At 40.9% G+C, this 26,264-nt stretch overlaps 1 protein-coding gene across 3 annotated transcripts in view; it reads right to left on the bottom strand.

Moving 5' to 3' along the window:
* LOC147327522 (protein sidekick-1-like) overlaps positions 1-26,264 on the bottom strand; it is a 287,609-nt gene that overhangs the window by 88,117 nt on the left and 173,228 nt on the right. For 2 of the 3 annotated variants that reach the window (XM_086295202.1, XM_086295201.1), the window contains 7 exons: positions 22,601-22,627; positions 14,555-14,657; positions 11,449-11,624; positions 7,261-7,344; positions 2,025-2,219; positions 587-703; positions 287-454 (listed from right to left, as the gene is read on the bottom strand). In XM_086295202.1, coding sequence (XP_086151328.1) covers positions 287-454; positions 587-703; positions 2,025-2,219; positions 7,261-7,344; positions 11,449-11,624; positions 14,555-14,657; positions 22,601-22,627 — 870 coding nt within the window. The remainder of the gene's footprint in view (positions 1-286; positions 455-586; positions 704-2,024; positions 2,220-7,260; positions 7,345-11,448; positions 11,625-14,554; positions 14,658-22,600; positions 22,628-26,264) is intronic. The other variant, XM_086295203.1, reaches the window with a different exon arrangement.

The following is a 26,264-nucleotide window of genomic DNA, read 5'->3' on the forward strand; positions in this document are numbered from 1 at the left end:
CTGCCAGAACATATATTTATATGTATGCAAAAAAAATAAAATAAAAAAATCAGCCAAGCAATTGGTTTATTGGCTAATCAATCATCCTCTTGCTTGGCAAATCCAATGATTAGTTCAGTCAGCCAACTGCATCAATAACCAATCACTGAGCTGCTCACTAAACTGAACTAATACTATTGGACAGGTATGGATAAACTAGTGTTCCATGTCTGTTTTTGTCTGTTTAGGAAATGTATATTGAACGGTTTAATGTGCATTTGTTTGTGTGTCCGTGCATGTGTCTTACTCCACACGGTGAGCGTAGCTGTGGCGTTGATGGTTCCCTCCATGTTGGAGGCGATGCAGGTGTATTCTCCTGAATCCTGGAAGCTGACTGGCTGAACCTGCAGACCACCTGACTGCAACAGCGTGAATCTGGGAACCTGGACAGAGCCGCTGGCTAAGACCTGCGATCCTATGGAGGGACAAAATAATAAATTAGCCTCGAGGTGGAGAAAAGTCAGCACATTTTAATTACAAATATATTATGTCAGTGCGTGTGTGTGTCTCAGTGTGGGGTGTCTCAGTCTTGGAGCTTCATTGCTACCTTTCCTCCAGGTAATAGCAGGTTTTGGAGCTCCGTTCGTCTGGCAGGTAAACAAGGCTGTGTTGCCATCAGTCACTGTTTGGTCAGAGGGAGGTGATGCAAATGTGGGGGGCACACCTGAAACACACAGAGGGAGCACGAGAGAGCAGAAGGCAGAGCAATGAACATTAGAGGACACTGTGGATAAGGAGAAAAGAGAAAGACTTGAGCTACAGGATGAAAGTGTTTACCTGAGCACAACTGCACCCTCTCTGATCAATGGGCGCTTTATTCACTACGTGTCTGTGCATAAATGTGGATGGCTCCATGGAGACTTTTAATTATAGCATAATTCTCACTAAACCGAATGTAACTTTCTAGCCTGATACATATTAAAAACCATTACATCAAAGTAGAGGGATCAAATTAATAATAATGATAATAAAAAATATATATACTGGCGGCTCCCCTCAGCCTCCTAGTAGATTCATTTGACCTCTGACCTTAAAGGTCACTAAGATTTGATCTTTATTAGATACACCTGTGGTATAAATTGAAAATCCTACGTCATCTCATTTGTACTATGTTCACAAATTTCCTCACATAGTGGGATCACAACAATACCTTTAAGTATTTACGGACTCTTATTGTCTAGTCATTTGACCAAAACAGAGAACACGCCCACACAGGACATGCTTTTAGTCAAATACATGTTATTAACTGTACATGTTATCATCTGTACAGATATGGTCCAAAGACAGAGGTTGGCAGCATTTCAGGTGTATAACACAGCTGGCAGTTTCTGGATGTTTGCAGGATTCAAAACCTATTAAGCTTTCCCTTATTTATTCTGATATATATTATTGTCATAGTTGTATATGGACAAACTTTAATATATCAAACATGTGAGCTAAAAGCTCAGCATTCATACTGCTTTGCATACTTAGTTTCCAGCATTTTGTTTCTAGTCTTGACCTGTGATATGTCAGTGAGAGAACATATCCTTGGTATGGTAATCTTAGCCCCACCGCTCTGGCTGTGAGAACAGCAGCCGCATCCACATGGTGTTCAAACCTTTTGTTTACAAGTCAATCACAAGAAAGCTGGCAAGGGAAGAGAGCAAAAACAGGTTGTTTCAGACAGAGGATGAACTGAGGGGCTAAAAGGAAGGCTCAATCGTCTACTGTCTTTTCGGGGAACCCAAGAATGGTAACAATTTTACCTTGAGTTTCATGAAGCTCGATTGATTCCCCCCAAAAAATAATCTAGAAACAAAACAATGCTGAATTCCAGCGCTAGTAGTGAAGGTAGAAAAAGTCAAAGAAAGTGACAATAAAAAAGAAAAAGTTGGTACAGAAGTGAAGTGATACAAGAGTGAATAGAGAGTCAGAATTCAAGGCTGATGTAGGTTTGTCTATTCATGCTTCCATTCTTGTGTGTATGCATCAGAGAAACTCACTGGAGACAAAGAGCTGTGTCTGTGCTTGAGCCTCTCCAGCAGGGTTGCGAGCAAAGCACTGGAATATTCCTCCGTCTCCCGGCTGCACCCTGCGCACAGTCAGCCCGTTTGCTGCGCTGACCTTGTAGCGAGGATTGGCCAGTTTGGAAAGAGGCACCGTGTCCTTATACCACTCAATCCTGGGCTGAGGCACACCTACATATATGAATGCACATGGCACACAAAAGCACAGTGTAAGAACATTTTTCAGTTTTCTTACAGTTTTTGCCCGTTGCTTGAACACTATAAACCCATGCTTAGACTAAAGTAACACAACGTGAAGCTGTTGTTACCATACCTCAAACACATGTACCCCTACCTTAAACAAAAGCGCTGCTTTGCACCCCAGTACCAATTATGCAACACACCTACTCCCTCATGCAACACACATGGTCCTGCATGCTACACTCTATTTCATACATAAGACACTTCGCTCACAAAATGAAATCTCAGGGTGCCATTCGGAAAACACATGTATCCAAAATACAAAACACATCGGGTAATTGCAACCACTCAAATACACACCTGAAGGCACCTACTTGCAAAACCGAACACCAATTAGCCAACTACAAAAAGCCCTCAGCGTAGCCATTCCAAGAACTTTGCAAGCATGGATGGAGGGAGAGCAAGAGGATATTTACCCCGGTGCCTAGCGGGAGAGGACATTGCTTGCGATGTTGATGAGGTCCTGTGGCCAGACCCCAACAGACGGCGGGATCCATGAGCCCACTTATGCACAATTGTCATGGTTTTTTGTGTTTACAGTATAGTGTTTTTTCTATTGCAGTACTATTGTGTTGTTGTTGTTTTATTTGCTGTACCTGTATTCATGGTACTGCAATGTACAGTATTGAGTAGGTCTATTTGCGTTTATGGTTGTTTGGAAATGTGTCTCCTGTAAATGTGCCTTCTGAATAAACAATGGGAATCAAGGACTGCAGTGTTTTATGTAAAGAAGACTAGTGTGTTCCCCCTGATCTGTAAGTGTTTGCATATGATGCAAGTATGTGTCATTTTGTCAACAGAGTTACATTTTGACAAAGGAATGTTAGGTTTTGACAGCAGAGTTTAGGTTTTGGGAGTAGAGTTCCAATTTGGCACAGATGTGAATAGTATATTTCCCAGTGTTGTGTCATGTGTACTTGTGTGTACAGTTTTGGCACAGCGAGCGGGGTTTTGCAAAATGTGTTCAAGCAGTGGGCAAAAACTGTAATAAGCAGCTAGCTGACCTCACTGCTGAGCAAACCACTCCAACTCCCACTAAAACACACACACACATACACTCATTTCAACAATCTTTCTTCTCTTTTATCCAATCTCTCTCTCTATAAATATGCATGTAGGCATAATGACCGCTAATAATATATTGATTGGACGGTGTGGGTGGTAGGGTAAGGGTGGCAGAAGGGTCCAGAAAACACTCTGAATAAAAGATGTGGGCAGCACATCGAAGAGCTACACTATCAGCACCCACCTGTCTGACAGACATGCCAAATATGACAGGCAGGGGGCTCATGCAATTACTCTGTCTCAAACCCTTCACACCAGTGTGTGTGTGTGTGTGTGTGTTTGTGGCTGTTAGAGCGAGCGATGAATTCCACACCGTTTCTCACTCTGTTGGTGTCAAGCTTTCACAGACACGCGTGACGTATTTTTCACCCCCTCCTCGTCTCACTCACTCTGTCACCGTGTGCTCTTTTCTCCTTCCCTCATCTCTCCTCTTAGCCTCCATCCCTCTCTCCATAGCCTGAGGCCCCTGCTATTTAATTACACTGCCACTGTATCAGATTACTGAGGAGGAACATAAACTCACTCAGTGTGTGTGTATGTGTGTGTGTGAGAGAGAGAGAGAGAGAGAGAGAGAGAGGGAGCGAGAGAGAGAAAGGGGAGGGTGTTGCAGTTTTTAGAGCTGTATCTAGCCCGGCTCATATAAGTGTTTTCATGTAATCCATTTAAAGACAAGAGTCATGAACAAGTGCAATTTTCAGGCTCGGTGTCAGCATACCAGCGTGCGCTCACAATGCCAAAAGTAAAGTGTCATTGTTCATGAAGCCTTCAAACTAAGGCACACACATATCCAATGATGCCAAACCCCTGCTAGCAGAGTCACCTTGACACAACTGCAACAGCAAACAGCAGGACAAGAGCTGCAAATCTCAACATTTGACTTGTAAAGTTGACATAGAAGAAATGAATGGGATGGCACAGTGCTCCCCCTGTGGCTGCATTGGTTCTCACCGTGTGGTCTGGTGGCCTCCCACAGTCTGGAGACTTACACGTTGCAGTAACTGGTGATAGTAAAGTAAATGTGTGTGGATGGTTATCTGCAGTGTTGCATGTAATGCATTCCCGAGCAACGCAGTGCTTTTTATAGTTCAATGTAATGTGCGAGACAGTTTTAGTGAAGTTACATTTTTCAGTAGTGCAGTGTCGTAACAAGTTACTGTACTAAACTCACTAATTTTATACAGTTACAACCATGTTGTTGCTTATATTCTTCAGTTACTGGCAAGAGAGGTGCATGGAAAGAAAAAAAATAACAAACATGCCTTTTTCTTACTCCACTTGTGCTACAATCGACTGACTTTGGTTCATGTGCAGGGAGGAGGAAAATGGTAAAGCAGAGTACAACATGTGAGGAGTGGAGATATGGACATTGCTTTTATCTTTAATCCATGAAAGGACAAGAACACAATGGTAAAGTGCAACCTGCACCCAGGAGTGGTAACACAACTTCAGCTCTTTGGAAACATCTGCACAGACAGCATGCTAACACAAAGCTAGTGAAGAACCGAGAGTGATGTTAATGCTGAGTGTCTGGCAGCCCAGCAGCCAGAACCTGAACTTCAACAGGTAAAAAACACAATGATGAGCAGTCAAGCTGGCAGCTTTGTAGCCTTGATGTCTATTCACACCTGTTTCTACAGTACAATTACTGTGGTGATCACTTTGAAGTCTCTCCGAGCTGGTTTTTCAAATTTGCATTGTGTTGCCAGTTTTCTGCTCATACATAAACACTAAAAGAACACATTGTTTTTTATAAGATAAGATGTACAAGGTCCTAAACCCTAAGGTTATTATTGTTAATTGAGTAACAGTGCATTTCACATGTAATGGAGCAATGCAAAAGTAATATAATGAGTAGTCTAACAAATTACTTTCTCCAGCAAATAATTAAGTAACATACTGCATTACTTTAACAAAAGGAAAGAAGAACATCGAATAATTACTTTATTCAGTAACAATCCCAACACTGGTTATGTGCCTGTGGTTGCTTAAATAGCAAAAAGCAATTATTAGTCTGTAAACAGAATTAAAAACAGTCCAAAATGTGAAGTAACACAAAGTGCAAACTAACAATAATCAAAAACACCAAACACTAGCATTATAGTAAAATCTAAAAGAAACCCCAAAGACACTGAATAGAAATATAACGTACTAAAAGAAAACTCCACAACAACACATGACGTAGAACCATCACATCCTCTCTCTCGCTTAGTGTCCGTCACCCAAAGTTAAAGAAGCAGTTAAGGTGAGACACTAAGTGCTAAACATGTTTTGCTCAGTCTCATTTTGAGTCTTTTTTCAGAGAAAACGATGTTAGTGCAAATTAATACATTACTAATAATATAATATCTAATTATGACATTTAAACATCACATTTAGGAAAACCTGTAATACTGACATAACATGTGGACAAAAGTATTGGGTCACACCTCTTAATCTTTGAATTCAGGTATTTTTAGTCTCGTTGCCACAGGTGTATGAAATCAAGCACTCAGCCATGCACTCCATTTACAATCAGTTATGAAAGAATTGGTCGTTCTAAAGAGCTTAAAAACTTTGAGCATGTGATGGCTGCCACTGGTTAAACAAGTCAGTTAGGGAAATTTCCTTCCTCCTAGATTCTCCAACTCTAAGCAGTATTATTGCAATGTGGAGGCGCTCAGGAGCCACAGCAATTCAGCCATGGCGGGGTCACCGAGTGCTGAGGTGGGTAAAGGCTCCAACACTCTGCTGACTCAATCACTGCAATGCCCCAAACTTCCTCTGACATTAACATCAGCACAAAAACTGTGTGCTGGGAGCTTCATGCATTTCCATGGCCGAGCAGCCATACAGTGTGCACCGAACAGTTCCTCCTGTCTATATCCTGAAGCTTTTTCTGAGGTATTTGTTCTCAGTCTTTATTTATTCATAGCTTTATTTATACGACAGTTTATTCCTACAAATATAGTGGAATTTGACAATTATTAGCTGTCTGGTGGGAGTATTTTCTGGTTTATGAAGTCATAAAAAGAGATTTTTTAAATCCCTTTGGTAAAAAACTCTTTGACTCTCATATATCAACAAAATGAAACAACAACTTGGTTTATCCAGTGTTCAGATTTGAGGTCTGGAAAATTATGCAAATACACACATATTTAGAGACATAATGCATTATTAGCATATCCAAACATAACATTTCAGAAAGTAACACAACTATTGAGCTGGGGAAGTTTGATGGAACCAAGTTAAACATTAGTGAGTTAAAGAATAATTAAAACTCCGACGTGTGAGTATGCATCAGCTCTACGACTCATGTGGTGGCACGCACAAGCAGCCTGTGAGACTCAGCACACTTTAAGTGGCTGCTGGATCATTGAATGCATGTGGAATAGCCTCCCCTGACACTTTTCAGGAATTTAGAAACTTTATCAAAATAATTTTCATTGTTTGTTTTATTTCATTTTCACACAGCAGTAAAGGGGCAGGGGAGGTTTGATGAAGTGTGAATCTAGACAATGACTGAGACAATACTGAGTGTTGACTAACAAGACTGAGACTAACGCTATTATCGTTTTAAGGAGAGTGCCTAATGGAAGTGTTACATGTTCCATGTAATAATCTGAGTCACCCCAGTGAGAATGCTGGTCTTCATCTTCTCATTTCACACTTCAGTTTAAAATTCCACTATTTATTTCCTGTCTGTTTCTACTGCGCGTTGTTGTATTTTATCGACAAAGCAAGCTTTCCCTCGCAGACAGCTGGACGTCAGCTTCAAAGAAACAAAGTGACACCTAGCTTTTTGACCCAACTTCCATCATGGTTATTATAAACAGGTATAAAAATTAGCCCCCCCCCCCACCAAAAATAAGGCTTATTACAAACTTAGATTCTACAACTTTATACATACAACTATTTATCTCATGCATACCTGCAGCCAGGCATGGGATCTCCGCATTCCTGTCGAGCTCTCCAAAGATCTTACTTTTTGGCTGAGCGGTCAGAGAGGGCGGTTCTGCAAAGAAAAAAAAATTGTAATAACACCAAGTCATTAAACAGCTACTAACAAGCTCTCAATTTAGGCAAATAAATAAATAAAAGGCTGAAAATGAAAATGTAACAGACAAATTTACAGTTTGCCCACTCCAAGTATTTATTCCTTAATAGAGGAGACTTGTAATGGAGCACCGCAGAATAGAAATGGTTCCCCTCTTGGCACTGAGTAACTTAAGTGCCAGTGGAAGGCAGGATTTTGTGTCTATATGCTCTGTGAAATGGCTTCCATACACAGCCACAAAAAAACACATTCGGGGAAGGTCCCAAGGGGCACAATCCTCCTCTTTCTTTCTTAAACAGTTCCATTTTGCTGCCAATGACTGCTCCATCCAAACATCTTCACCAGCACTGCTCTAAGTGCTGACAGCAGTGGTGAGAATAAACAAAAACCTTGAATGTAAATATATGCTTGCATATATATAATATTCTAATACATTTTACTTGCTATAAAAGAAGTTACCTACTGCTGCACAGACTCCATTCCTCAGTTTTTAAGCACTTGTTAATATTTACAAAGAGATGACAGCTGAGTCTGTGAGTCCACACAATGGTAGCAATTGTTCACCAGAGAATGACTGAGGAAAATGAAATGTCCAGTGTATGACTTAAATAATAAATGTGTATTTTGGCTTTTGCAACAATATACCTCTTATTGAAAAAGGAGAATTTTAATAAAAGTTTCATTTGTGTGCTTTTCCCCCCGATAGGTTTAAGGTAATAACATGCAAACAATAAGGTTTTTAAAACTCTGCTGTCCCTCTAAGACTATTGAAAATCCCCTTTTTATCCCACAATATTTTCTTTTCTTTGCATCGTATTTCCGTGGACTGCATTTTCACTTATTGCCATCACTACCATGCAGGAGTTCTGTAAACGTCAGGACTTTCCATCACGTGACACAAGTCCGTTTTTGTTTTTTACTTGATCTTTCAGTTGGCGCATGGTTACGTTTAGTCACCAGAACTACTTTTTTTTATAAAAGATCACAGATCATGTTAAAGACCTTTTCACAACATTCACCATATTTTAGAACCCACGCGTCATCCTATTTTCTTTGTTACCACACTCCTAAAAAGAGAACACTTGATTTCACTGCATCTAATTCGGATGTTGCAGAGCCTTTATTGAGAGCACGCTGCATAAAAGCGCACTGCTGAATGGAAGCTGGCGAGTTAAAATGCAGTCCCAACCTGGAGTACATGTGTGGCTGAAAGTGAGACCACCCTCACATCTAAACAGCAGACTGAAGAGAAAACACAAAGTTCTTTTTAGTTCTTCCAGGCAACTTTTAAACCCACATATGTGCATCACCTATCTTTACTATGTACTGTGCAGTTTTGCCTGATTTTTGACAAAAGAAAGAGGAAAGCGTGCAGTGAAGAGCGAACGGGAAAACAAGAGATGAATAACAGCCATATGGTGTGACGCTGATAACATAGCTGCATTATTCTCCTTCAGTCAGGTGAGTGCAAGAACCTAGATGCCAAAACACAACAAAACACATTTAAGAGTGTTTGGGTGGCTGGTTTTAGGGATTTGAGCTTTTGTGGATTCCCTGATGTCTGCCTGCAAAACAAAGACAGAAAACAACAGCAGATATATTGTTTTTTGCACCGCAAGTCGTTTGTACAGTATACAACACAAGGATGCAGTATCATACATATTCCGATTAGAGGATCGGGGCAGAAAAGAAATGAAATTGAATAATGAATGCCTTTGAGGCTGTCTCTTTCTTTCAAATAGACACATACACTATTCTGTTTAGGAATCCCTTTTATTGCATCAAGGTCTGTTGAGCCCATAGCAGAAAAAGAGGATCAGTACCAATGTATTCGTCAGTCACTTCTTTTCTGATACATATGAATGCATGCAGGCGTTTTCCCTGCCAGGCAGGCCTTAATGGTCCTGCCGGCCTAATGAGGAAAGATAACTAAGAAAAAGGAGTTTTTGGGGGGAAGACAAAGAAAAAGGATTATGAGGGGGCACAGAACGAGAATAAGTAGGGTATAAATATTCAGGCAGGTCTTCTGAATATTCTGTGGGCGTAGGTAGTCGGTGCTCTCTGCTTAGGTGCTCTTTCGCACAGACAATCACAGCAGAGTAAAAAGATGCTAAGAAACTAGAGGAGAGAAGTTTCGGCTCATCAATCACATGCTCCCTGCTCGCGTGTATGTTGTTTTCTATTACACGCACACACGCAGAAGACAGGAGTGGCTTGCTACAAGAGTGCTCTTGTTTGAGTGCTTTCAGCGTCCTCTTATTGATTCGTGACTCCAGGGAGAGGGGCTAATTGAGCTGCCGGGCAAACAGGCATATGTGGCCACGGTGCCATTTTGTGAATGTGTGTAAGCATGAAGTGCACACATGCATGTTTTTGTGAGAACACGTGGGTGAGTTTGTGTGTACATGAATCCAACAGCTGTTTGTGACTACAATGGACAATTTAATGGTGAATGTGGACAACAGATTCAGCTCGAGCAGTGCTGTAGCTGACAGTCACTGCCTCGGGTGCTCACAGTCCAGCTTCCAGGAGTGAAGTAAGAATAAATGGAGGAATAAACAGTGCCCGGAGCAACAAATGTACTAGGGAAGACAAGAGCGAGGCTAAAGCAGAAATTAATCACATGTTGAGGGCATTAGTGGACCTACCCAGGACAATCATGGATAATTTTGTTAGGCAGTGTGTGTACTTGTATTACTCATGTTATGAGGACATAAATGTCTTTACACAATAACACTGTGGGGACTCGCCTCCCTTTTTGGGGCAAAAGTCCCCTAAACATAGAGTTAGGCCTAAATATTCAGTTATTTAAGTTGTACTTTCGATATAATAAATAAGAGCTTAAGGTTCAATCTTCAGTTCAAGGGGCTGAACAAAAACATTGCGTTAACTGCGGAGAAACTACAGCAATTTTCATAAACAATCCCAGAGTTTCAGGCGCTCAAATGAACTAGACAAATTAACACATTCATAAATAAAATGAACATTTTCGACACTTTGTGGAGAATCTTTCACAGACAATGACTGTCTGGCGTGTGGAACTCATGGATATCAGCGAACAATGGGCAACCTTTGTGAGGATTATCCTGGCCTCTGCTGCATCCCTCTCTTCAGTGTTGTTTGTTCTCCCTGCCATTAGTCTTTTATCAGCAAAGTGAAATGCAGCTCAAGTGAGCTGAAATCAGTGCAAAATAATTTGCTTCCTGACCTAAAAACAAATAACGCTGGTTTGCTTTTACAGTATGCTGTGCCTCACTTTTCAAAGCACCGTCTAATACATATGAATGTAATCTCTACACAGTTCATCAGACTTCTAACATGTCTCAGTGACACTGGGAACATGCGTTCATGTGCATCACACAGATAATTTCACATGCTTCAAATTACAAAGTGGAAATTATTCTTCACCGTGGAAAGGATTCTGTGATCATCCACCACAGGCATCGTCTGTGGATTTCCGGTCATTTTACTTCAACAGTGTGTTTTTTTCTTCTAGGAATATACCAGACTGTTTGTGAAAATTTGGAAAGTCCTGCTGTTTCTGCTCTTTTGGATGGGTTTATTTTCTTTTTATGAATGGCCTGTCTCACTTACATTTAGAATTCATTATGGGTTCACAGAAAAAGCTTCCAAATGCAATGCAAAATCTCCTTACTAATATGACAAAATAATGCATTTCCATGAAGCATCTTTTGAGTCTAATTACACTTAAGCCCCTGAAAATAGGGGACTGTGTATAAAATTGTCATTATCCCTCAACAGTTAATGCAGTATTTCAGTTCAATCCTTGGAATTAAAGCTGAGTTTTCACACTAAATCAAATTTGTCAAATTCATCGACTGCAACCTGACTATGTCATTTACAAACAGCTTTAAAAAATGTCAAACATATATGGAACTAATGGTAAATAACACAATCAACTCAACCCAACTTGTTTTTCGATTTAGGATAAGTGACGAGGATATGAATGTAAGTCAGTGTAATGTCATTTGAAGTGAAATGATGGAAATCTGAATGCGAGTGTGTCTGTGGGTGACTAAGTGACTGCTTTTTTCTTCTTACCCATTACAGTGAGGTGCGCTTTTGTCTCCACGGGTTTGGCAGTGCTGTTGCTAAACGACGCTTCACAAACATATAAGCCTGTGTCAGAAGAGGTGGGGGCAGGAATAATGAGCCGTTGCCCACTGGAAAGCCGACGCCCATCACGCTTCCACGACATCAGAAGGCGGTCCACTGGTCTAAGAGGAGAAGAGAAAGGAGGAGAGGAGAGGAGAAAAAGAATGAGCAGAACTGGGTGGCAGAAGGCAATTACAACATATTAAATCCATCAGTTTATTTGTCAATGAGGCAGGAAATGAATGATGACAGTCTATATCAGAGCAGTCAGCTCTACTCAGCATGAAGGAGCTTCAGTCAGTTACTCTAAATGTTGGGAAAGGAAATGGGTTTTCGTGTAAAATGAAATTTTGTTTTGGATAAACAACACGGGAAAAAAAAACATTCTTTTGTGCATGTGCATTTATGCAAGACAGCAATGTAGCAGCATATTCTCAAGTCATAATAGTGCAGCTCATTTTTTCCCTTTTTCCAACAATATATTTCTTATCTTGTGCAGTGAACATGGACCCGATTTAGCATGACAACAGCTACTAATGTAATCAGCATCTGGAACTGTTCTTAAAATGCATTTTGCGAAGGACCGCTCAAAAGCTCAGGTAGGAGACAGGAAGCTATGAATTTCAACCAAAATGTAGTGATGCGAATATAAACACAAATACTCATTAACAAAATCAGATGAAAAACCATAGCTGCATTTGAACAACAAGATAGATGATGTTAGTGTCCAGTTTCTTCACTGTAACATTCACAATTAGTACATTTTACAAGTAGTACAGCAGGAATCATGACACAAACAACAGGAGCAGAAATTAAAGAGACAACAACGACAACAAAACGATTCATAAGCAAAGCTGGGTGTAAAATACATCTGCAGAATACTTTATATTAGAGATCATTAGCATTACAATGTTAGTATTAATGTTTATTGGATTTTTCCAACATTTCTTTGCCTTTTTTATTCTACTAGCAGTCATACTGTTGGTGGCAGTAGATGAAACTAACAAAGAACTTTATTAACAAGTCACAAAGCGAATGAAAAGAAGGCCAGTAAGTCAACCATGTTTGCATTCAATGCCTGGATGAATTTGAGACACAGTCTGAAGAGGTTAACGAACCAGAGGTTAACCAGAAGAACTTGTAGTATAGAGCAGCGGTCCCCAACCTTTTTTGCACCACGGACCGGTTCATGCCCGACAATATTTTCACGGACCGACCTTTAAGGTGTCGCGGATAAATACAACAAACTAAAACTAGTACTGGTACTGAAAAAAAGAAGATTTATTCATAACACACGTGAAAAGACCCAGGAAAACCGAGTTAACGATCAAAACGATAACAAAATAACGCTGAAAACCGATAAAAACCCTGAAAACCATACATTTCACACCTGAGCCTCTACTCTCGCGGCCCGGTACCAAACGACTCACGGACCGGTACCGGACCGAGGCCCGGGGGTTGGGGACCGCTGGTATAGAGAACAAATGTAGTGCTCGACCGACACATTTCGGCTCACAGCCTTCATCAGGGTCATCACGCATAATGGCTGCATCTGTTCAGACGACTTTTTTCTCCAAGCACCTTGGAAGTAAGTGAAGTTGTGCCAAAAACCTTTACTTGGTTTGAATTTGAGGTACACAAATCGCTTCTGCCATATGCAGTGACAGACTGTTTTGGACAGAAATCCACTCATTTGGTCGATGACATGGTCATATAAAACTCGTAGCAAAGTTTTTCTGGTGGAATCTGTTATTTTAGATGCCGTCCAAGTGTAAATAAAACACAACGAGCACTTTTTGTCAATCACATTCCAAATGTGAAGTGAAGACAAACCTGAATTTAAAGGCACCTAACCAGCAGATATGGAAAACATTTGAATATTTGCCGACTCGGTGGTTTCTGTCCCTTATAAAGAGTGAAAAGCAGATTTTAAAACTCTTCCTATTAGGTCTGCTGGGACTGGGCTTCCAATCAGCTTCTAATCATTTCAGCACTTTAGCAGGACAGCGCTATAACTCACTGATGATTAATGGAGGTGGATAGCCAATGCTTTTGGAATTTAGCACTACTTTAGATTTCATTGCTCAAACTCCTATTTCTCCCAGATATTGTATAGTATAGTTTCTCTCTTTCAGTTGTTTCCTGGGTACAAGTCTATCTCTCTGGTGTGAGAATTTCAGTGGGTACATCTCTGATAGCAGAAATAGTCACTAGGCTTTCTCTACGTTTTCAGAGCAGGCAATAAAACAAAACGAAGAAAACAAAAACCTCAAAACACACTTATTAGTGTTGAATTAAATATCACTTTTCTAATAGCTTATTAGACTGAGATGGTTCCTCTGCTTTTTTGTAAAAGCTACTGTAGCTACATTCCAGGTATCCATTATGTGTAATAGTCACTTGATTTTTTTATACCTTGAGTGCTACCCAGTGGTCAAGTGCCGGTCAAGTGCAGCAGAAAAACATTTAAAGGGGCTCTCACAAAACAGAGCAGCCAGCCTAGGTCAGACTTAATAACAAAATCTGACAAAACCCTTGTACAAACAGAACAAAAGTAGGGAAAAAATATCACCTGTTGAGTCCAGAAAACTCATCATTCTGACTGGCTGTGCTCTTATCTGGTCATTATAGCCTCAGTGGCACTTTTCTTTTTTTCCTATTAATGTTGGACTCATAGGAAAACCTGCTTCTGAGTGAATATAACAGAAGATTATAATATAAGCATAAAAATACATTCTCATCACATATTCCAGGAGGAAAGTATGACTACCTAGATTCACTTAATAATTCTTTAAGCAATTTAAACTAACTGAATTGATGCTTTGCACTTAAAGAACTGACATAAATGATGTATTCCATGCCTATGAGTTCAGTGTTTGTATTGTAATACCCAATGTGAGTAATTTAAGTGAGAGGGGAACATTTGCTGAGCTACAAGTTTCCGAGGTGTCCTCTAAGTGACCTGGAAGAAAACAGTTTAGCAAAAGAAACCGTTCACCCTCTGCAGACATGTTTGTATGTGCACGTCTGTATGCATGTATAAGGAGTTTACCTAGCATTAGCAATGCACTCCAGTATAGCTTCATTTCCAGCCACCACTGTTGTGTCTTTTGGACCAATCACGATAGCTGGAACCACTGGTTCTGACTCGGGATCTGCAACAGAAAGAGAAAAAAAAAACGAGAGGCGGGTTAGCTCATAAACCGTAGACAGCAGCATGATCTCAAACACAGATCTCAATGGTCTTCCACATACGCACACCTCTACACTCTGACACTGTCCACTCAGTGTCGTACTATACCCAACTTTGTGTAGCAAACATGACTACACAAAGCTAGTCATCACAGTTTCCACAGTTTTAGTTCACATGATTGTGAAAACTAAGCACAGCCCACGATTCAGTAGTTTGCAGAACCACCAAGTAATAACTTTGTGTATGAGATTGTCAGTCTCTCACGTTACTCTGGAGGAATTTTCTGTGCCTGGCATCATTGTCCTGTTTGACGCAATTTTGTCTAAATTCAATGCAGTTTTGTTTACATTCTGTTAAAAAGCATAGTTTGCACTGGCTGAATCAATACAGAGAAAGCACAGATGCTGCATCGTCTGGATGAGCAGAAAGAGTGACTGCATCATACCCACTGCGCAACATCTCCAACTGGACAGTGTCTGCTCATAATGAAGACAGTAACAGAGATTGAATGAATGGCAATGAAATTTGAGGTGTGAGAATATAGATGTGACTGAGAAAAGACTAAAAGTTCTGATAATACTTTCTTTCGGTTTCTAAACAACTGTGTCCTCTTATCTCAAACATATTTTCAGTCATACACACACAGTGTAACTCGCTCTTATAAACAACAGCGTTCTTTCTGTCTGAACCACACTATCCAGTATATAATGATGTATTGGAGATAGCATGGCAATGTGTCTGAGTTACAATTATACTTCTCAGAAAAAAGAAGTACACTAGTGTGAGTATATGAAGAATGATTTATTGCCCAAATGGTATGTGGGAGACTGTGGTGTACGTGCAAGATTATGATTTTGTGTGTGTGCGAGAAAGTATGATTTATGGCCTGAATGGCCTCTCATAAGAAGAGAATGCCTTAGAATTGTTATCAGTTTGAAAAGTATAACATTTGTTCAGAATATAGCAAAAAAAACAGACAAACAGAAAAACTTATGTCAGTGTTTTAAAGATTTTGTGAAGCCTATACGTTACTGTTATGGCTCTGTAAGAGTGTGTGTGTGTGTGTGTGTGTGTGTGTGTGTGTGTGTGTGTGTGTGTGTGTGTGTGAACTTCCCTTGGTTCCCAGTGCATCGACTATATAACTGATGAATATGTAGATTTTCAAAAGGGTGGGGGGTGCGGGGGGTAGTAGAGTGTAAATTAACAGACTAGTTCTGATAGGGGTTGGTCGGGGTAGAAGGAAAGGAGGGGGCATAGAGGGGAGGTGAGAAGCAGCTTTGATCTTCCCTTTGAAGGGAACGAGGAAAAGGTGGTAATTGACTCCCTGCTCTTTATTCCCCCCTCTCATTCTCCCTCTTCTCCTTTTTTTTTTTAAATCAGAGAGAAAGCGCTGAAAAGTCATATCCCGCTGTCACACGGACCTGTAATAAGACATGCGGTGGGAAGACAGGCGAGCGATGGCACAAACAGATACACACACACACACACACAGATACACACACACACTTGAGCGCCTTGACACCAACACTCAGTGAGTGGAGGCTGAGTCATTAATGTAGAAGATAAGTAAAGTGACACCAAAAGAAAGGTAGAATAGACAGATGGAAGCAATCGCGGAGGTCTCTATCACTCTTACTTTCTTCGTTGAACACATTGAAAGGTCTGGGCTCAGAAAAAAGAAGATGGCTTAACAGGAGTGGGTGGAAGACGCAAAGAGGCTGAGCGACGATGGGCAGGCCGAGGTAGAAGCAGATGGAACAAGGGTATAGTGTCCATTAGCTGTCCAGTGCAGGAAGATGGGGTCAGAGAGGGAGTAGTAACCATCAGCGGACCTTAACAGCAGCAACAAGGCCACAAGTAATGAATGGAAGGGGATGTGAACCCAACCTATTAACCTAGCCTGTGCGTCTGGGGGGAGCAGACCGACAAATCAGGACAGCAAGAACACTGGCATGGCAAGGGAGACAAAAACAAAAAACAAAAAGGGCTTTGAGGAGGGAGACCGGGTATATATGCAGATGGGGAAAAAGTGAGGGGGGACCGCAGATGGTCTTTTCCTTCCTGGAGTGACAGACACGATGGAAGAAATAGAGGGGGAAGCAAAATGCCATACGGTTGTGTGATCCTCGCTCTTCTCTTCTCTCTGTCAGCGTGTCTAACATGCTCTTTCTCTGGGGAAATCTCTTATCATTTCATCTCGTCTGGATCTCTTGTTCCCCACCGCCTATCCTCCCTCCCTTATTCCCTATCATCCTCTTATCTTTGCCTTTTAGTTGTTTAAACTGGGATTATTAAATTAATCTTCTTCAACTTAAACAAGGACAGATATTCAAACTGGCAGAGCGCATTATTATACATGCGCATTTAAGCTGTGGCAGCTAAAAGGCTCGCTCTAAAGATTCAACAAACAGAGTCCAGAAAGTTTAATCTAACTCTATTGGATTCCTCATTTAGCAAATGAGAAACACCATGTGGCAGAGGCAGGGAAAGCAGGAGTGATGGAGGGAGGGCTCGCAGGACGGGTTGCTGCAGAATGGAGCAATATCAGAACAACAACTTGGGGCTAAAAAGCTTCATTATAGAAAGAGGAATGATAAAAAAGAAGAGCTGTTGAAGCAAAAAAAACGAAAGAAAAAGCGGTAACAGAGAGGGAAAAAAACATAAATCTTGTGAGCTTCCTCCAAGTGTATGTGCACATGGTTCTGGGTATAATTTAGCACCAAAGAGGCATTGCAATGTTACAATGCTCTCGTCAGCGCAATCATTGCTGATTGACAGCAAAGTGCTGCTGAGGTGACACAGCTGTGCTAGGATTGGAAGTGTGTGTGTCAGATGGAAGCAGAAAAAAATCCTAAATTAAATCAAGGATCGGAAAGATATATATATATATATATGTAAAAAGAGGGCTAGTAAAAGGATCGGTGCGGCTTTAGGGCAAAAAAAAAGATAGCGACTGATAAATGGAGAATGAACGAGACAGGGAGAGAAAGATGAAAAGCTATTCTATCCTCAGATTACAATGTAATCCCTCTTTGAATGGATTCCCTCAGATTACAGCTTGTTCTTCTATTAAATCTGTCAGTCACTGCAAACTCCCAACAGTGTCGGTGAGTCAGCTGGGATATATATATGAGTGTGTGTGTGTGTGTGTGTTTGCGCGTATTTGTGAGCATGATCTTTCTATGACTGGAGATCTGTACGCTTTAAGCCTTTCAGACAAATCTCTGCAGAGACCTCGAGTGCAGGGAGGGATTGGTTGAGGACTGAGCACACACATCTCTCTTTACGTACACACACGTGCAAAAATCCACACAGGAGGAAGCTGGTATTAGCTGGCTGTGTATTAATAGAGTTGTCAGATACGTGTCTGCATGGTTCACAGCCAACTAACACATATCACACTTTGAGTACACACACAAGTGAGGCAAAAAAGTTTGAGAAAAAATAGTGCGATGTCGAAAGAGGAAGCACGAATTTGGAGGGAGAAATGAAATGGAGGGACAGTGGAAATGAGAGGTTAAAAAAATAAAGAGCTTTTAAAGTATTTTGTAGGATACACAGAGAGGAGAAGGTGATCATTTGCTGATCTCCCTGGGGAATGCTGCGTGTGTGTGTGAGAGTGGGGTGAGTGTTTGTGCGTGTCACTGCGCTCATTAATGCTGCATGCTGACAGCTAAGTGTCATCATCTGACTACACTCGCCTTAGAATGCCAATAGAAAACCACAAGCCAAGACATGCCACACACACGCACGCACACTGTGCCACACCACACCAAGAGCTGGAGAGCCAAGCCCCAAGGGGAGACAGACAAAGGATGGGATGCAGTGAGAGGACAGAGAAAGATGCCCGATTTTAAATATTCATCTCTTCCTTCAGCTGCCAAAGCTTCTATCTATCTTTGTCATCACTCCGTGCAAGTGATGAAAGCAGGAGATGGAAAGATGGGAAAGAAATGGAGGAGGTAGGTGAGGAAACAGGAAACACACAGCAGTAATGGTGAGGCAGCAGCAGGAGTTAGGCTCTGGGGAGTACTCAATAACTATTTGATTAATTTTTAGTATTTTTTTAGCAGCTTGACAAAACCAAATATGACATAATGAGGTAACATTTCATCATCTCTATAGTGAAATAAGCGTGTGTGCAACGGCTTCACGCCTGCAAACTTTTTTGAGCACACCGGAGGAAAAGATAGATGAATTTTTTTTTCACCCATTAACCTTTGACAAAATGTTAATTGCACACACACACCTGCAAACAGTTACAACACTAAAAAGACAACGTGCACAAATGGAATTATACAAGTATGTGCTGATGAAGAAACAGTAGCATGAGTTTAGCAGAGAAAATGTTGCCAAAATGAAGCAAAGCCAGCGAGTTACAGTGCTGTGAAAAAGTATTTGCCCCCTTCCTGACACATCTGTCACACTTATGTTTCAGATTATCAAACAAATTTTAATATTAGACAAAAAAAATAACCAGAGTTAAAACAAAAAGCTGTTTTTAAATTTCATTTATTAAAAGAAAAAAGCTATCCGACCCCACCTAGACCGGTATGAAAAAGTAATTGCCCCCCCATTGTTAAATTATGAATTTCATGATTAACCACATTTGTTAAAAAAAAGCCAAGTTCAATTTCACTAGTCACACCCAGGCCTGATTACTGCTAGACCTGCAGAATCAAGAAGGAACTTAAATAGAATCTGTCTGACAAAGTGAAGTACAAAGTCATTGGGAACTATCAGTCTAGGAACTGTTACAAAGTCATTTCTAAGGCTTAAGGGCTCCAGTGAACCACGATGAGAGCCAATGGTGAACTAGTGTACCAATATAACTCCAAGAGCGCACCAACAACTCATCCAGGAGGTCACTAAAAAACTCAGAACATTTTGTGAAAAACTGCAGGCCTCACTTGTCTCAGTTTAGGTCAGAGTTCACGATTCAACAATAAGAAAGTGAGTGAGGAAAAACGACATCAACGGGAGACTCAAGAAGAAAACCACTGTGGACCAAAATAAACACAAAGGCTAATCTGACTTTTGCCAGAAAATATTCTTGATGACCTTCAGGCTTTTGGTAAAATCTTCTGTGGATTGACGAGACAAACGCTAAACTTTTTCTGTCCCGTTACATCTGGTGTAAAACTAACACAACACTTACTAAAAAGATCAATCAAACATGTTGGTGGTAGTGTGATGGTCTGAGACTTTTGCTGCATTTCGTCACTCATCCAAGTGACTTCTTCAGTCTCAGCTGACGGCACGTTTCCCCAACATTACAAACAGTACATTTGCACAATGACTGAAACCAGCCCACTGAATGAACAATGGGCTGTGAGGTCAGTTAGTTGATCATTAATATGCATACTGTCATGCCCATTGATCAACAATTACTTATCAAAGCCCACTGAGCAAAGACCATTCTGACCATTGGTCAGACCATTGGTTCATGCCCTGATGCCCCCAGAACAATGACCCAAAACACTACACCAAGTCCACACACAAATGGCTCAAAACCAAAATAAATGGTTTTAGAGTCGCCTAGTGAAAGTCTGGCTCTAAATCAGATTGAGACAAGTTGTTTTTTTAAAACCTCTCCAATGTGGCTGAATTAACATAAATTCTGCAAACCAAATTCCCGTGAAAGACCCATTGTCAGTTATCACAAACACTTCATGCGACGAAGGGTGGTGCAACCAGTTATTAGGCTTGACAGGCAAATACTGATCCAGATAGGTTTGGATAGGTTTTTTCCTTTAGAAAATGAGAAAAATTAAAAATTCTTTAATGATCTATAATGCGTACATGTGACAAATGTTTAAAAAAAGACCCTTTTTGAAAATCGGGAAGCTGGCAAATACTTTTACACAGCACTGTATAATCAAATCAGTGTACTTAAGAGCTCTGCTCACGATCAGCATTTTAAAAGTACCACTTTCACTCCTGCAAACACCTGCAGCGTGTGAGTCAACACTTTCCTCAGATTGGAAGTTACTGTCGTCACTACCACCTTCCCGCAGAGCTGAATGCGGCACCTCCTTGTGAGTCCTAGCACCCTGAAACCTTGACATCAAATATCAATGACGCAGTCTATACTCACATTAAAAATAAAACTCCACCCCATATGATCTGCCTCACTAAACTTCCATTAAACAATGCAAAGCCTTAGAAAAGCCATTTATAACTGTATATGCACCATAGTGATAATGTCAGGCAGTTGCAGCAAATTGGCAGAAGTGATTCAATTACAAATGTAGTGAAGCTAAAGTTGTAGTCCTTCTTCAGCCTTGTTATGTATTTGAGAGTGGCACTAAAGATAGTGGTGGGGTGGATAAATAAGATAGATAACGCGTTACTAGAGGCTAACGGGTGTTTCTCCTAATTTTTGCCACGAATTTTGGAAGAATAAGTCCAAATGAAGATTGTTTTAAAAACCGCACATCTTATTTCTGCAGTGGAAACATTAAGGATAACGAGCCATATGTTGGGTTTGTTTAAAAACAACAAAATGGCATTACATCCAACTGAAAATCAGAGCAGGCACCCTGTTACAGGCAGACTTTATAGGCCTCTGCTAAATGTAAATGTTTTACTAACAGAGCCTGAGAGAACTGGGTTTTAGTTCATTTATGATTTACTTTTTTTTTTTATGATTTTCTGGACTTCTTATTGAAGAAGAATCAGTTTTATATCAAAATAAAAGAAAACTATCGTACTTAAACATAAGCTACTTGATTAAAACTTGGCTCTAACTAACATGGTGGTGGCAGATTTTATTTAAAATGTTAACATTATATGTTGTTGAATATTCAAGCATTTATATAAATTTAGCTATTACTAACATTTTACCACATTAAACAAAGTTGATTTCACCAGCTCTAATTTAAGAGAAAAATATTATTTCCTGAAACCTGAAAAAGTATATTTCAGGATAAAGGCACAAATTACTTCTATACCCCACCCTGCGTTTCTTATTAAATTGGAGCAGTGCTATACAGGCAGCTGCACTAGTTATTATTTTCTACGTATCATTTTTTCTTGACCTGTGAGGGGAGTCATTTGTCTTCAGCATCTCTGAATAGCCCATAAAACACGCACATAGATTCAGGGTTGGAAAAATGAAGTCGATCCATAAGTGCCCTTCACATAAAATCTGCATTTTATGTGAAGGCCACCAGATGGCGATAGCTATGGTTGCAAAAACACACAGTGCTGTAGAAGTCTATGAGAAAACGGCTTTCTGACTTGACCTCTGTAAACATTTTTCTGCTGAAGAGGTCTCACTAGTTTGGGGTCACATAGAATCAAAAAGGAACAATAAGTCTGTTTTGAAAATCTTGGTCATGCTACGCATCAAAATATGAAACAATAGCTTACTGGCTAACAAACTGTTATTCATAAAGTAATTAGCCAATGAATGTGTGGTCTTTTCGAGCCACAGTGGAGAGTCTCCTCTCAAGGCCGATATATGCTGCTCCTTTCAGCTTCCAAAGAATTGCAAAGGATCTTTTTAGATTCCCACGTCCATTTAACTGTTAGAAAGCTAATGCTAGCCCGGTGATAGTGCATATCTTAACTTGATTGTTGCGTATGTCATCACAGAATTGCAACATTTTTTTAGTGTTGGTAGCAGACAGAATGGACAATCTCTATTAAAATTAACTGAGTTGATGACCTTGAAATTAAAAGATGTTGAGTTCTAAGTTTTGTAGCCATGAAGCAGAAAACAGTGAGATTTTAGTGGGGAAACATCCCTTACAGTTTGTTCTCATCACTTCAACCAGTGTGGCTTCAGTGAGCAGCTCTTAGCTCTCAACTTCTGGAGAGAGGAAAGGATCAAGGCAACATTTGTCTCTGTTTAGACAGACAGAGCAAGGAAGATAATGCAAATGCAAATGGCTTCTTTACCTGTTGACCCGCGGTTTTTCTTGCCAACTGTCCGTCAGCCACAGAGAATGAGATGAAAAGAAGTTGGAGAAAAAGAGGGATAGGAAGTAAGAGAAATGGGAGACATTTAATTTAGATTTCAAGTATTTACTTGGGGTGCAGCAAAAAAAAAAGCAATTCACCAAATACACATTAAAAGAAGCAAAAGAAAATTCAAGCTTTCACAAGTCAGCAGAGTCTCAGCGATTTGGAGGCATACTGGATAAAGAGGCTCAAGATGAGGGAGGAGAAAAAACACACAAAGGAGGAAAAACCATACACACAAAAGGCAAGAAACAGAGAAATGGATGACGAGGAGAAACAGACAGCAAGAAAGGGAAGGCTATGTTATCATGGAGTCCAGAGGAAGACAAGATGTTTGCAGCCCATCCATCAACTGCCAGCTACCAAATTTTGTGTCTCTCAGTCTTTTCTTCTCCCCCTCTATCTTTCGCCTTCTGCCTTTCTCCCTCTATTTGTCATAAGTCTGGATGTAGCAGGAGTGTAAGCTGTGAGAAAATGATGGAATTGACATTCTACTGGCAGAAAATCTACATTCACTATTCATCTATCAATACACTACCCCTTCACGCTTCTATTCAGCCGCTCAGCCACTCACTCAACTTTACAATACTGGGAGTGTGTGTGTGTGTGTGTGTGTGTGTGTGTGTGTGTGCGCAGTGAAAAATGTATGTCAGAGGCTTAATTTAGATTCTGATGCAAAGTTCGCTCAGCCTGTACGTAGGGTGAGCACACACACACACACACACACAGTCTATAGCACAAGTGACAAAGAGTGAGCAAGCAGCTCATGAGGGTGAAAAAACGCTTCCTAAAACAAACTGAGGGAAAAACTTTAGAAGGATAAGCTGTTCAAAAGTTTTCAGCATTTCTTGTGGAAATAAGATAAATCGGTGGTCGGCTATCGCCAGGTATTAAATGTCAAAACTTGTTCCTATGAACTGAAATGCATCCATAAGACAAATTTGCTTCTTTTTGGGCCTTTTTTAGTGGCACAATATCTTTTAAGACTGATGCTTGTTGTGATGACACTCTCCACCTCTTGTGACAGCTGTGTTCAGTATTGGAGAGGAGGCGTGCTTTGTCTGCAACACTGGAAACACCTGTGAGCTGTGTCGAGCGGCTCTCTTTTCACCAGCTAAATCACCATGGTAACTTATGCTCAACAGATAACCTTGTTGGGACTAGGTTATGTTTCGAGTTTTAATCCCTGGTTCAGAGTGAGATGCTTCGCTCGCGTTTCCTGAGACGGCTCGTAGTTGGCCACACCAAGGCGATTCCCATAGTCAAACACTCATCTCTGCTATCAAAGAACCAGGGACTATGTGAAGTAACCCAGTGTTTTGTCGAGCCAGCTGACACTGTGCCTGTGTTGAATTTCCTTCATCCTATACCCGTCTGCTTTGTGACATGAAATCAGGCGAAGGGCCACAGAGGACTAAGGAGGGCTGGATACTCAAGGCTAGAATTGCTCGTATAAACTGATCACATGTGATGTTGCTGTGTTTGCATTTTGTGCTCTGCGGTCACAGCTGACTGTTCAAAACTGTGGGCGTACTTTACTTCATTTAATGATAATGCAGCTAAATGCTATACACTGCATTTTAAAAAGTAGCGTCTTCTAAAGAGCACAACAGCAGCAACCTAAACATGAAGATGAAACCAGGAGACGTCCTTACTGGATCATCAGAGCTGAACAGGTGATGGAGAAACAGGTTTACCTTTTAGGTCACATGAGTGAGTTGAAGGGAAGTTATGAACTGTTTCTGAGAGACAAATAACACCAGGATCCTTTTTCTACGTAGCTGACAGCTGGTAACTGTGCAGGGGCGGGTCTAGCAAAGTGTTGCCAGGGGGCCAGGTAGGGCATTAACAGGGAGAGGGGGGCACAAGGAAATACTTTTCTTTCTTATTCTCATTTAAAATGTCTAGCTTTTAAAAAATTATTATCTGAATCTTACAACAAACGACTAATAGATTGATGCATTTATACCATCAGAACAGTGTACATCACTGTCACAACAGCGTTTGTTTTCATTCAAAGGCTTTATGATTGTTCCTATAATGGTGGGCCGGTCAGTCAAAATGCCCGGTCCGATTTTTTGTCCCAGTCCAGCCCTGTATGCAGCTCATCTGCAGTCTGGTGTTACCTACATCTTCCTATTCGAAAGGCAGAATTTCCGAGTTCTGAGTACAATCGAAAGCACCACGACTGCAGTTTTTGTGTTGGATGTAAAAAGCGCACATGACGCTGTGACGTAGGCTAGAATCATGGCAGCAGTCAATGACGGTCCAGGCGTGGGATTTCTCTCGTGGAAATGTGCACATTATTTTTTCCTTTCTATTGGTAGGTGGCACAGTGCACTTGTGGCAAGTAAGCAAGCTAGAAGACTGGCAATCTTGCTGGGTATCCAGTTACGGAAGCAACACATTAACAAGAGAAGTCTGAGTAAAACCAAGGTTTACTTTGAAAATAACGAGTAACTTGAAGTAACTGAGTTACCGTATTTCCCGGACTACAAAGCGCACCTAAATATTAGCCGCACAAGCTAAAATCAGGGGAAAATCCTGTTTTGTACATACATTAGCCGCACCTGACTAAAAGCCGCAGGTGTTTCAATGTTGACTTATCATATGTAAGAGAATATGCACAAAGGGAATTGTCAGGAAAGAGATGGCTGTTTGGAGACATCACTTTTATTAATATTTTGAAAAACAAGTTATGGGTACATATTTGCACATGTAGTACATAACAGTAGCCTACAGCACACCAGAAAAATAGATTCGGACTACCTTTTAGGCTCAGGTGCAGTGACACAGCTTTAACAAGAAGAAAAGTCAGTCATTCACCACCATCTTTCTCTTCTTCCTGCGCACTAAAACCACCAAAGTCCTCTCCTCCAATGTCGGAAACGAACAGGCTCAGGATGGCTTCGTCATCCACTCTCCGCTTCTCTCCTTCGTTGTCACTTTCAAAACCAAAGAAATCCTCATTGTCAGTGTCAGAGTCGAACACCCTCAGAAGGGCCGTGGCGGTGTCCTCCTCACCATCATGCAGCAGTCCAGCCCTTCAAAATCCGTTGGTGATCGTGGATGTTTTCACACTTTTCCACGCTGTCAGAATCCACCGGTGGAGTTGGGCATAACTTGCTTTTCGCAAGTTTATCGCCGCTCGTCATCCACGCCTCCCGCTGAACGCGTACCGCTACTTTGAAGTTTGTTTTTCGCGCTACTTCGTACGGCACTACGTTGCCTGGCGGACGGACATGTGACTAACATACCACTCTTGAACCCCGATCCTTCCGCCACGCAACGTAGTGCCGTACAACAGCGGAACACACAAAACAAATCGTCTTACGATATGACAAAAATCATGGAAAATCCATAGAAAAGCCGCACCTGACTAAAAGCCGCAGGGTTCAAAGCTTGTGTAAAAAGTAGCGGCTTATAGCCCGACAATTACGGTACTTTTGATAGAAGTAACTAGTAATTTAAAGTAACTTACCCAACACTGCAGAGCACAGATACTCTGTTAACGTATGCAGTCTGTATTTTTTTTCCCAATTTTCCCCACGTCACTGCTTTGTTGGCAGCAGCTGAGTTGGTTTTAGTATGCGTGTAATCT

The sequence above is a fragment of the Aulonocara sp. 'chitande type north' Nkhata Bay genome, linkage group LG6, assembly GCF_057382095.1.
Source record: "Aulonocara sp. 'chitande type north' Nkhata Bay isolate Kocher_YH1m ecotype deep benthic linkage group LG6, A_spYH_male_GT1.1, whole genome shotgun sequence".
Classification (NCBI taxonomy): Eukaryota; Metazoa; Chordata; class Actinopteri; order Cichliformes; family Cichlidae; genus Aulonocara; species Aulonocara sp. 'chitande type north' Nkhata Bay.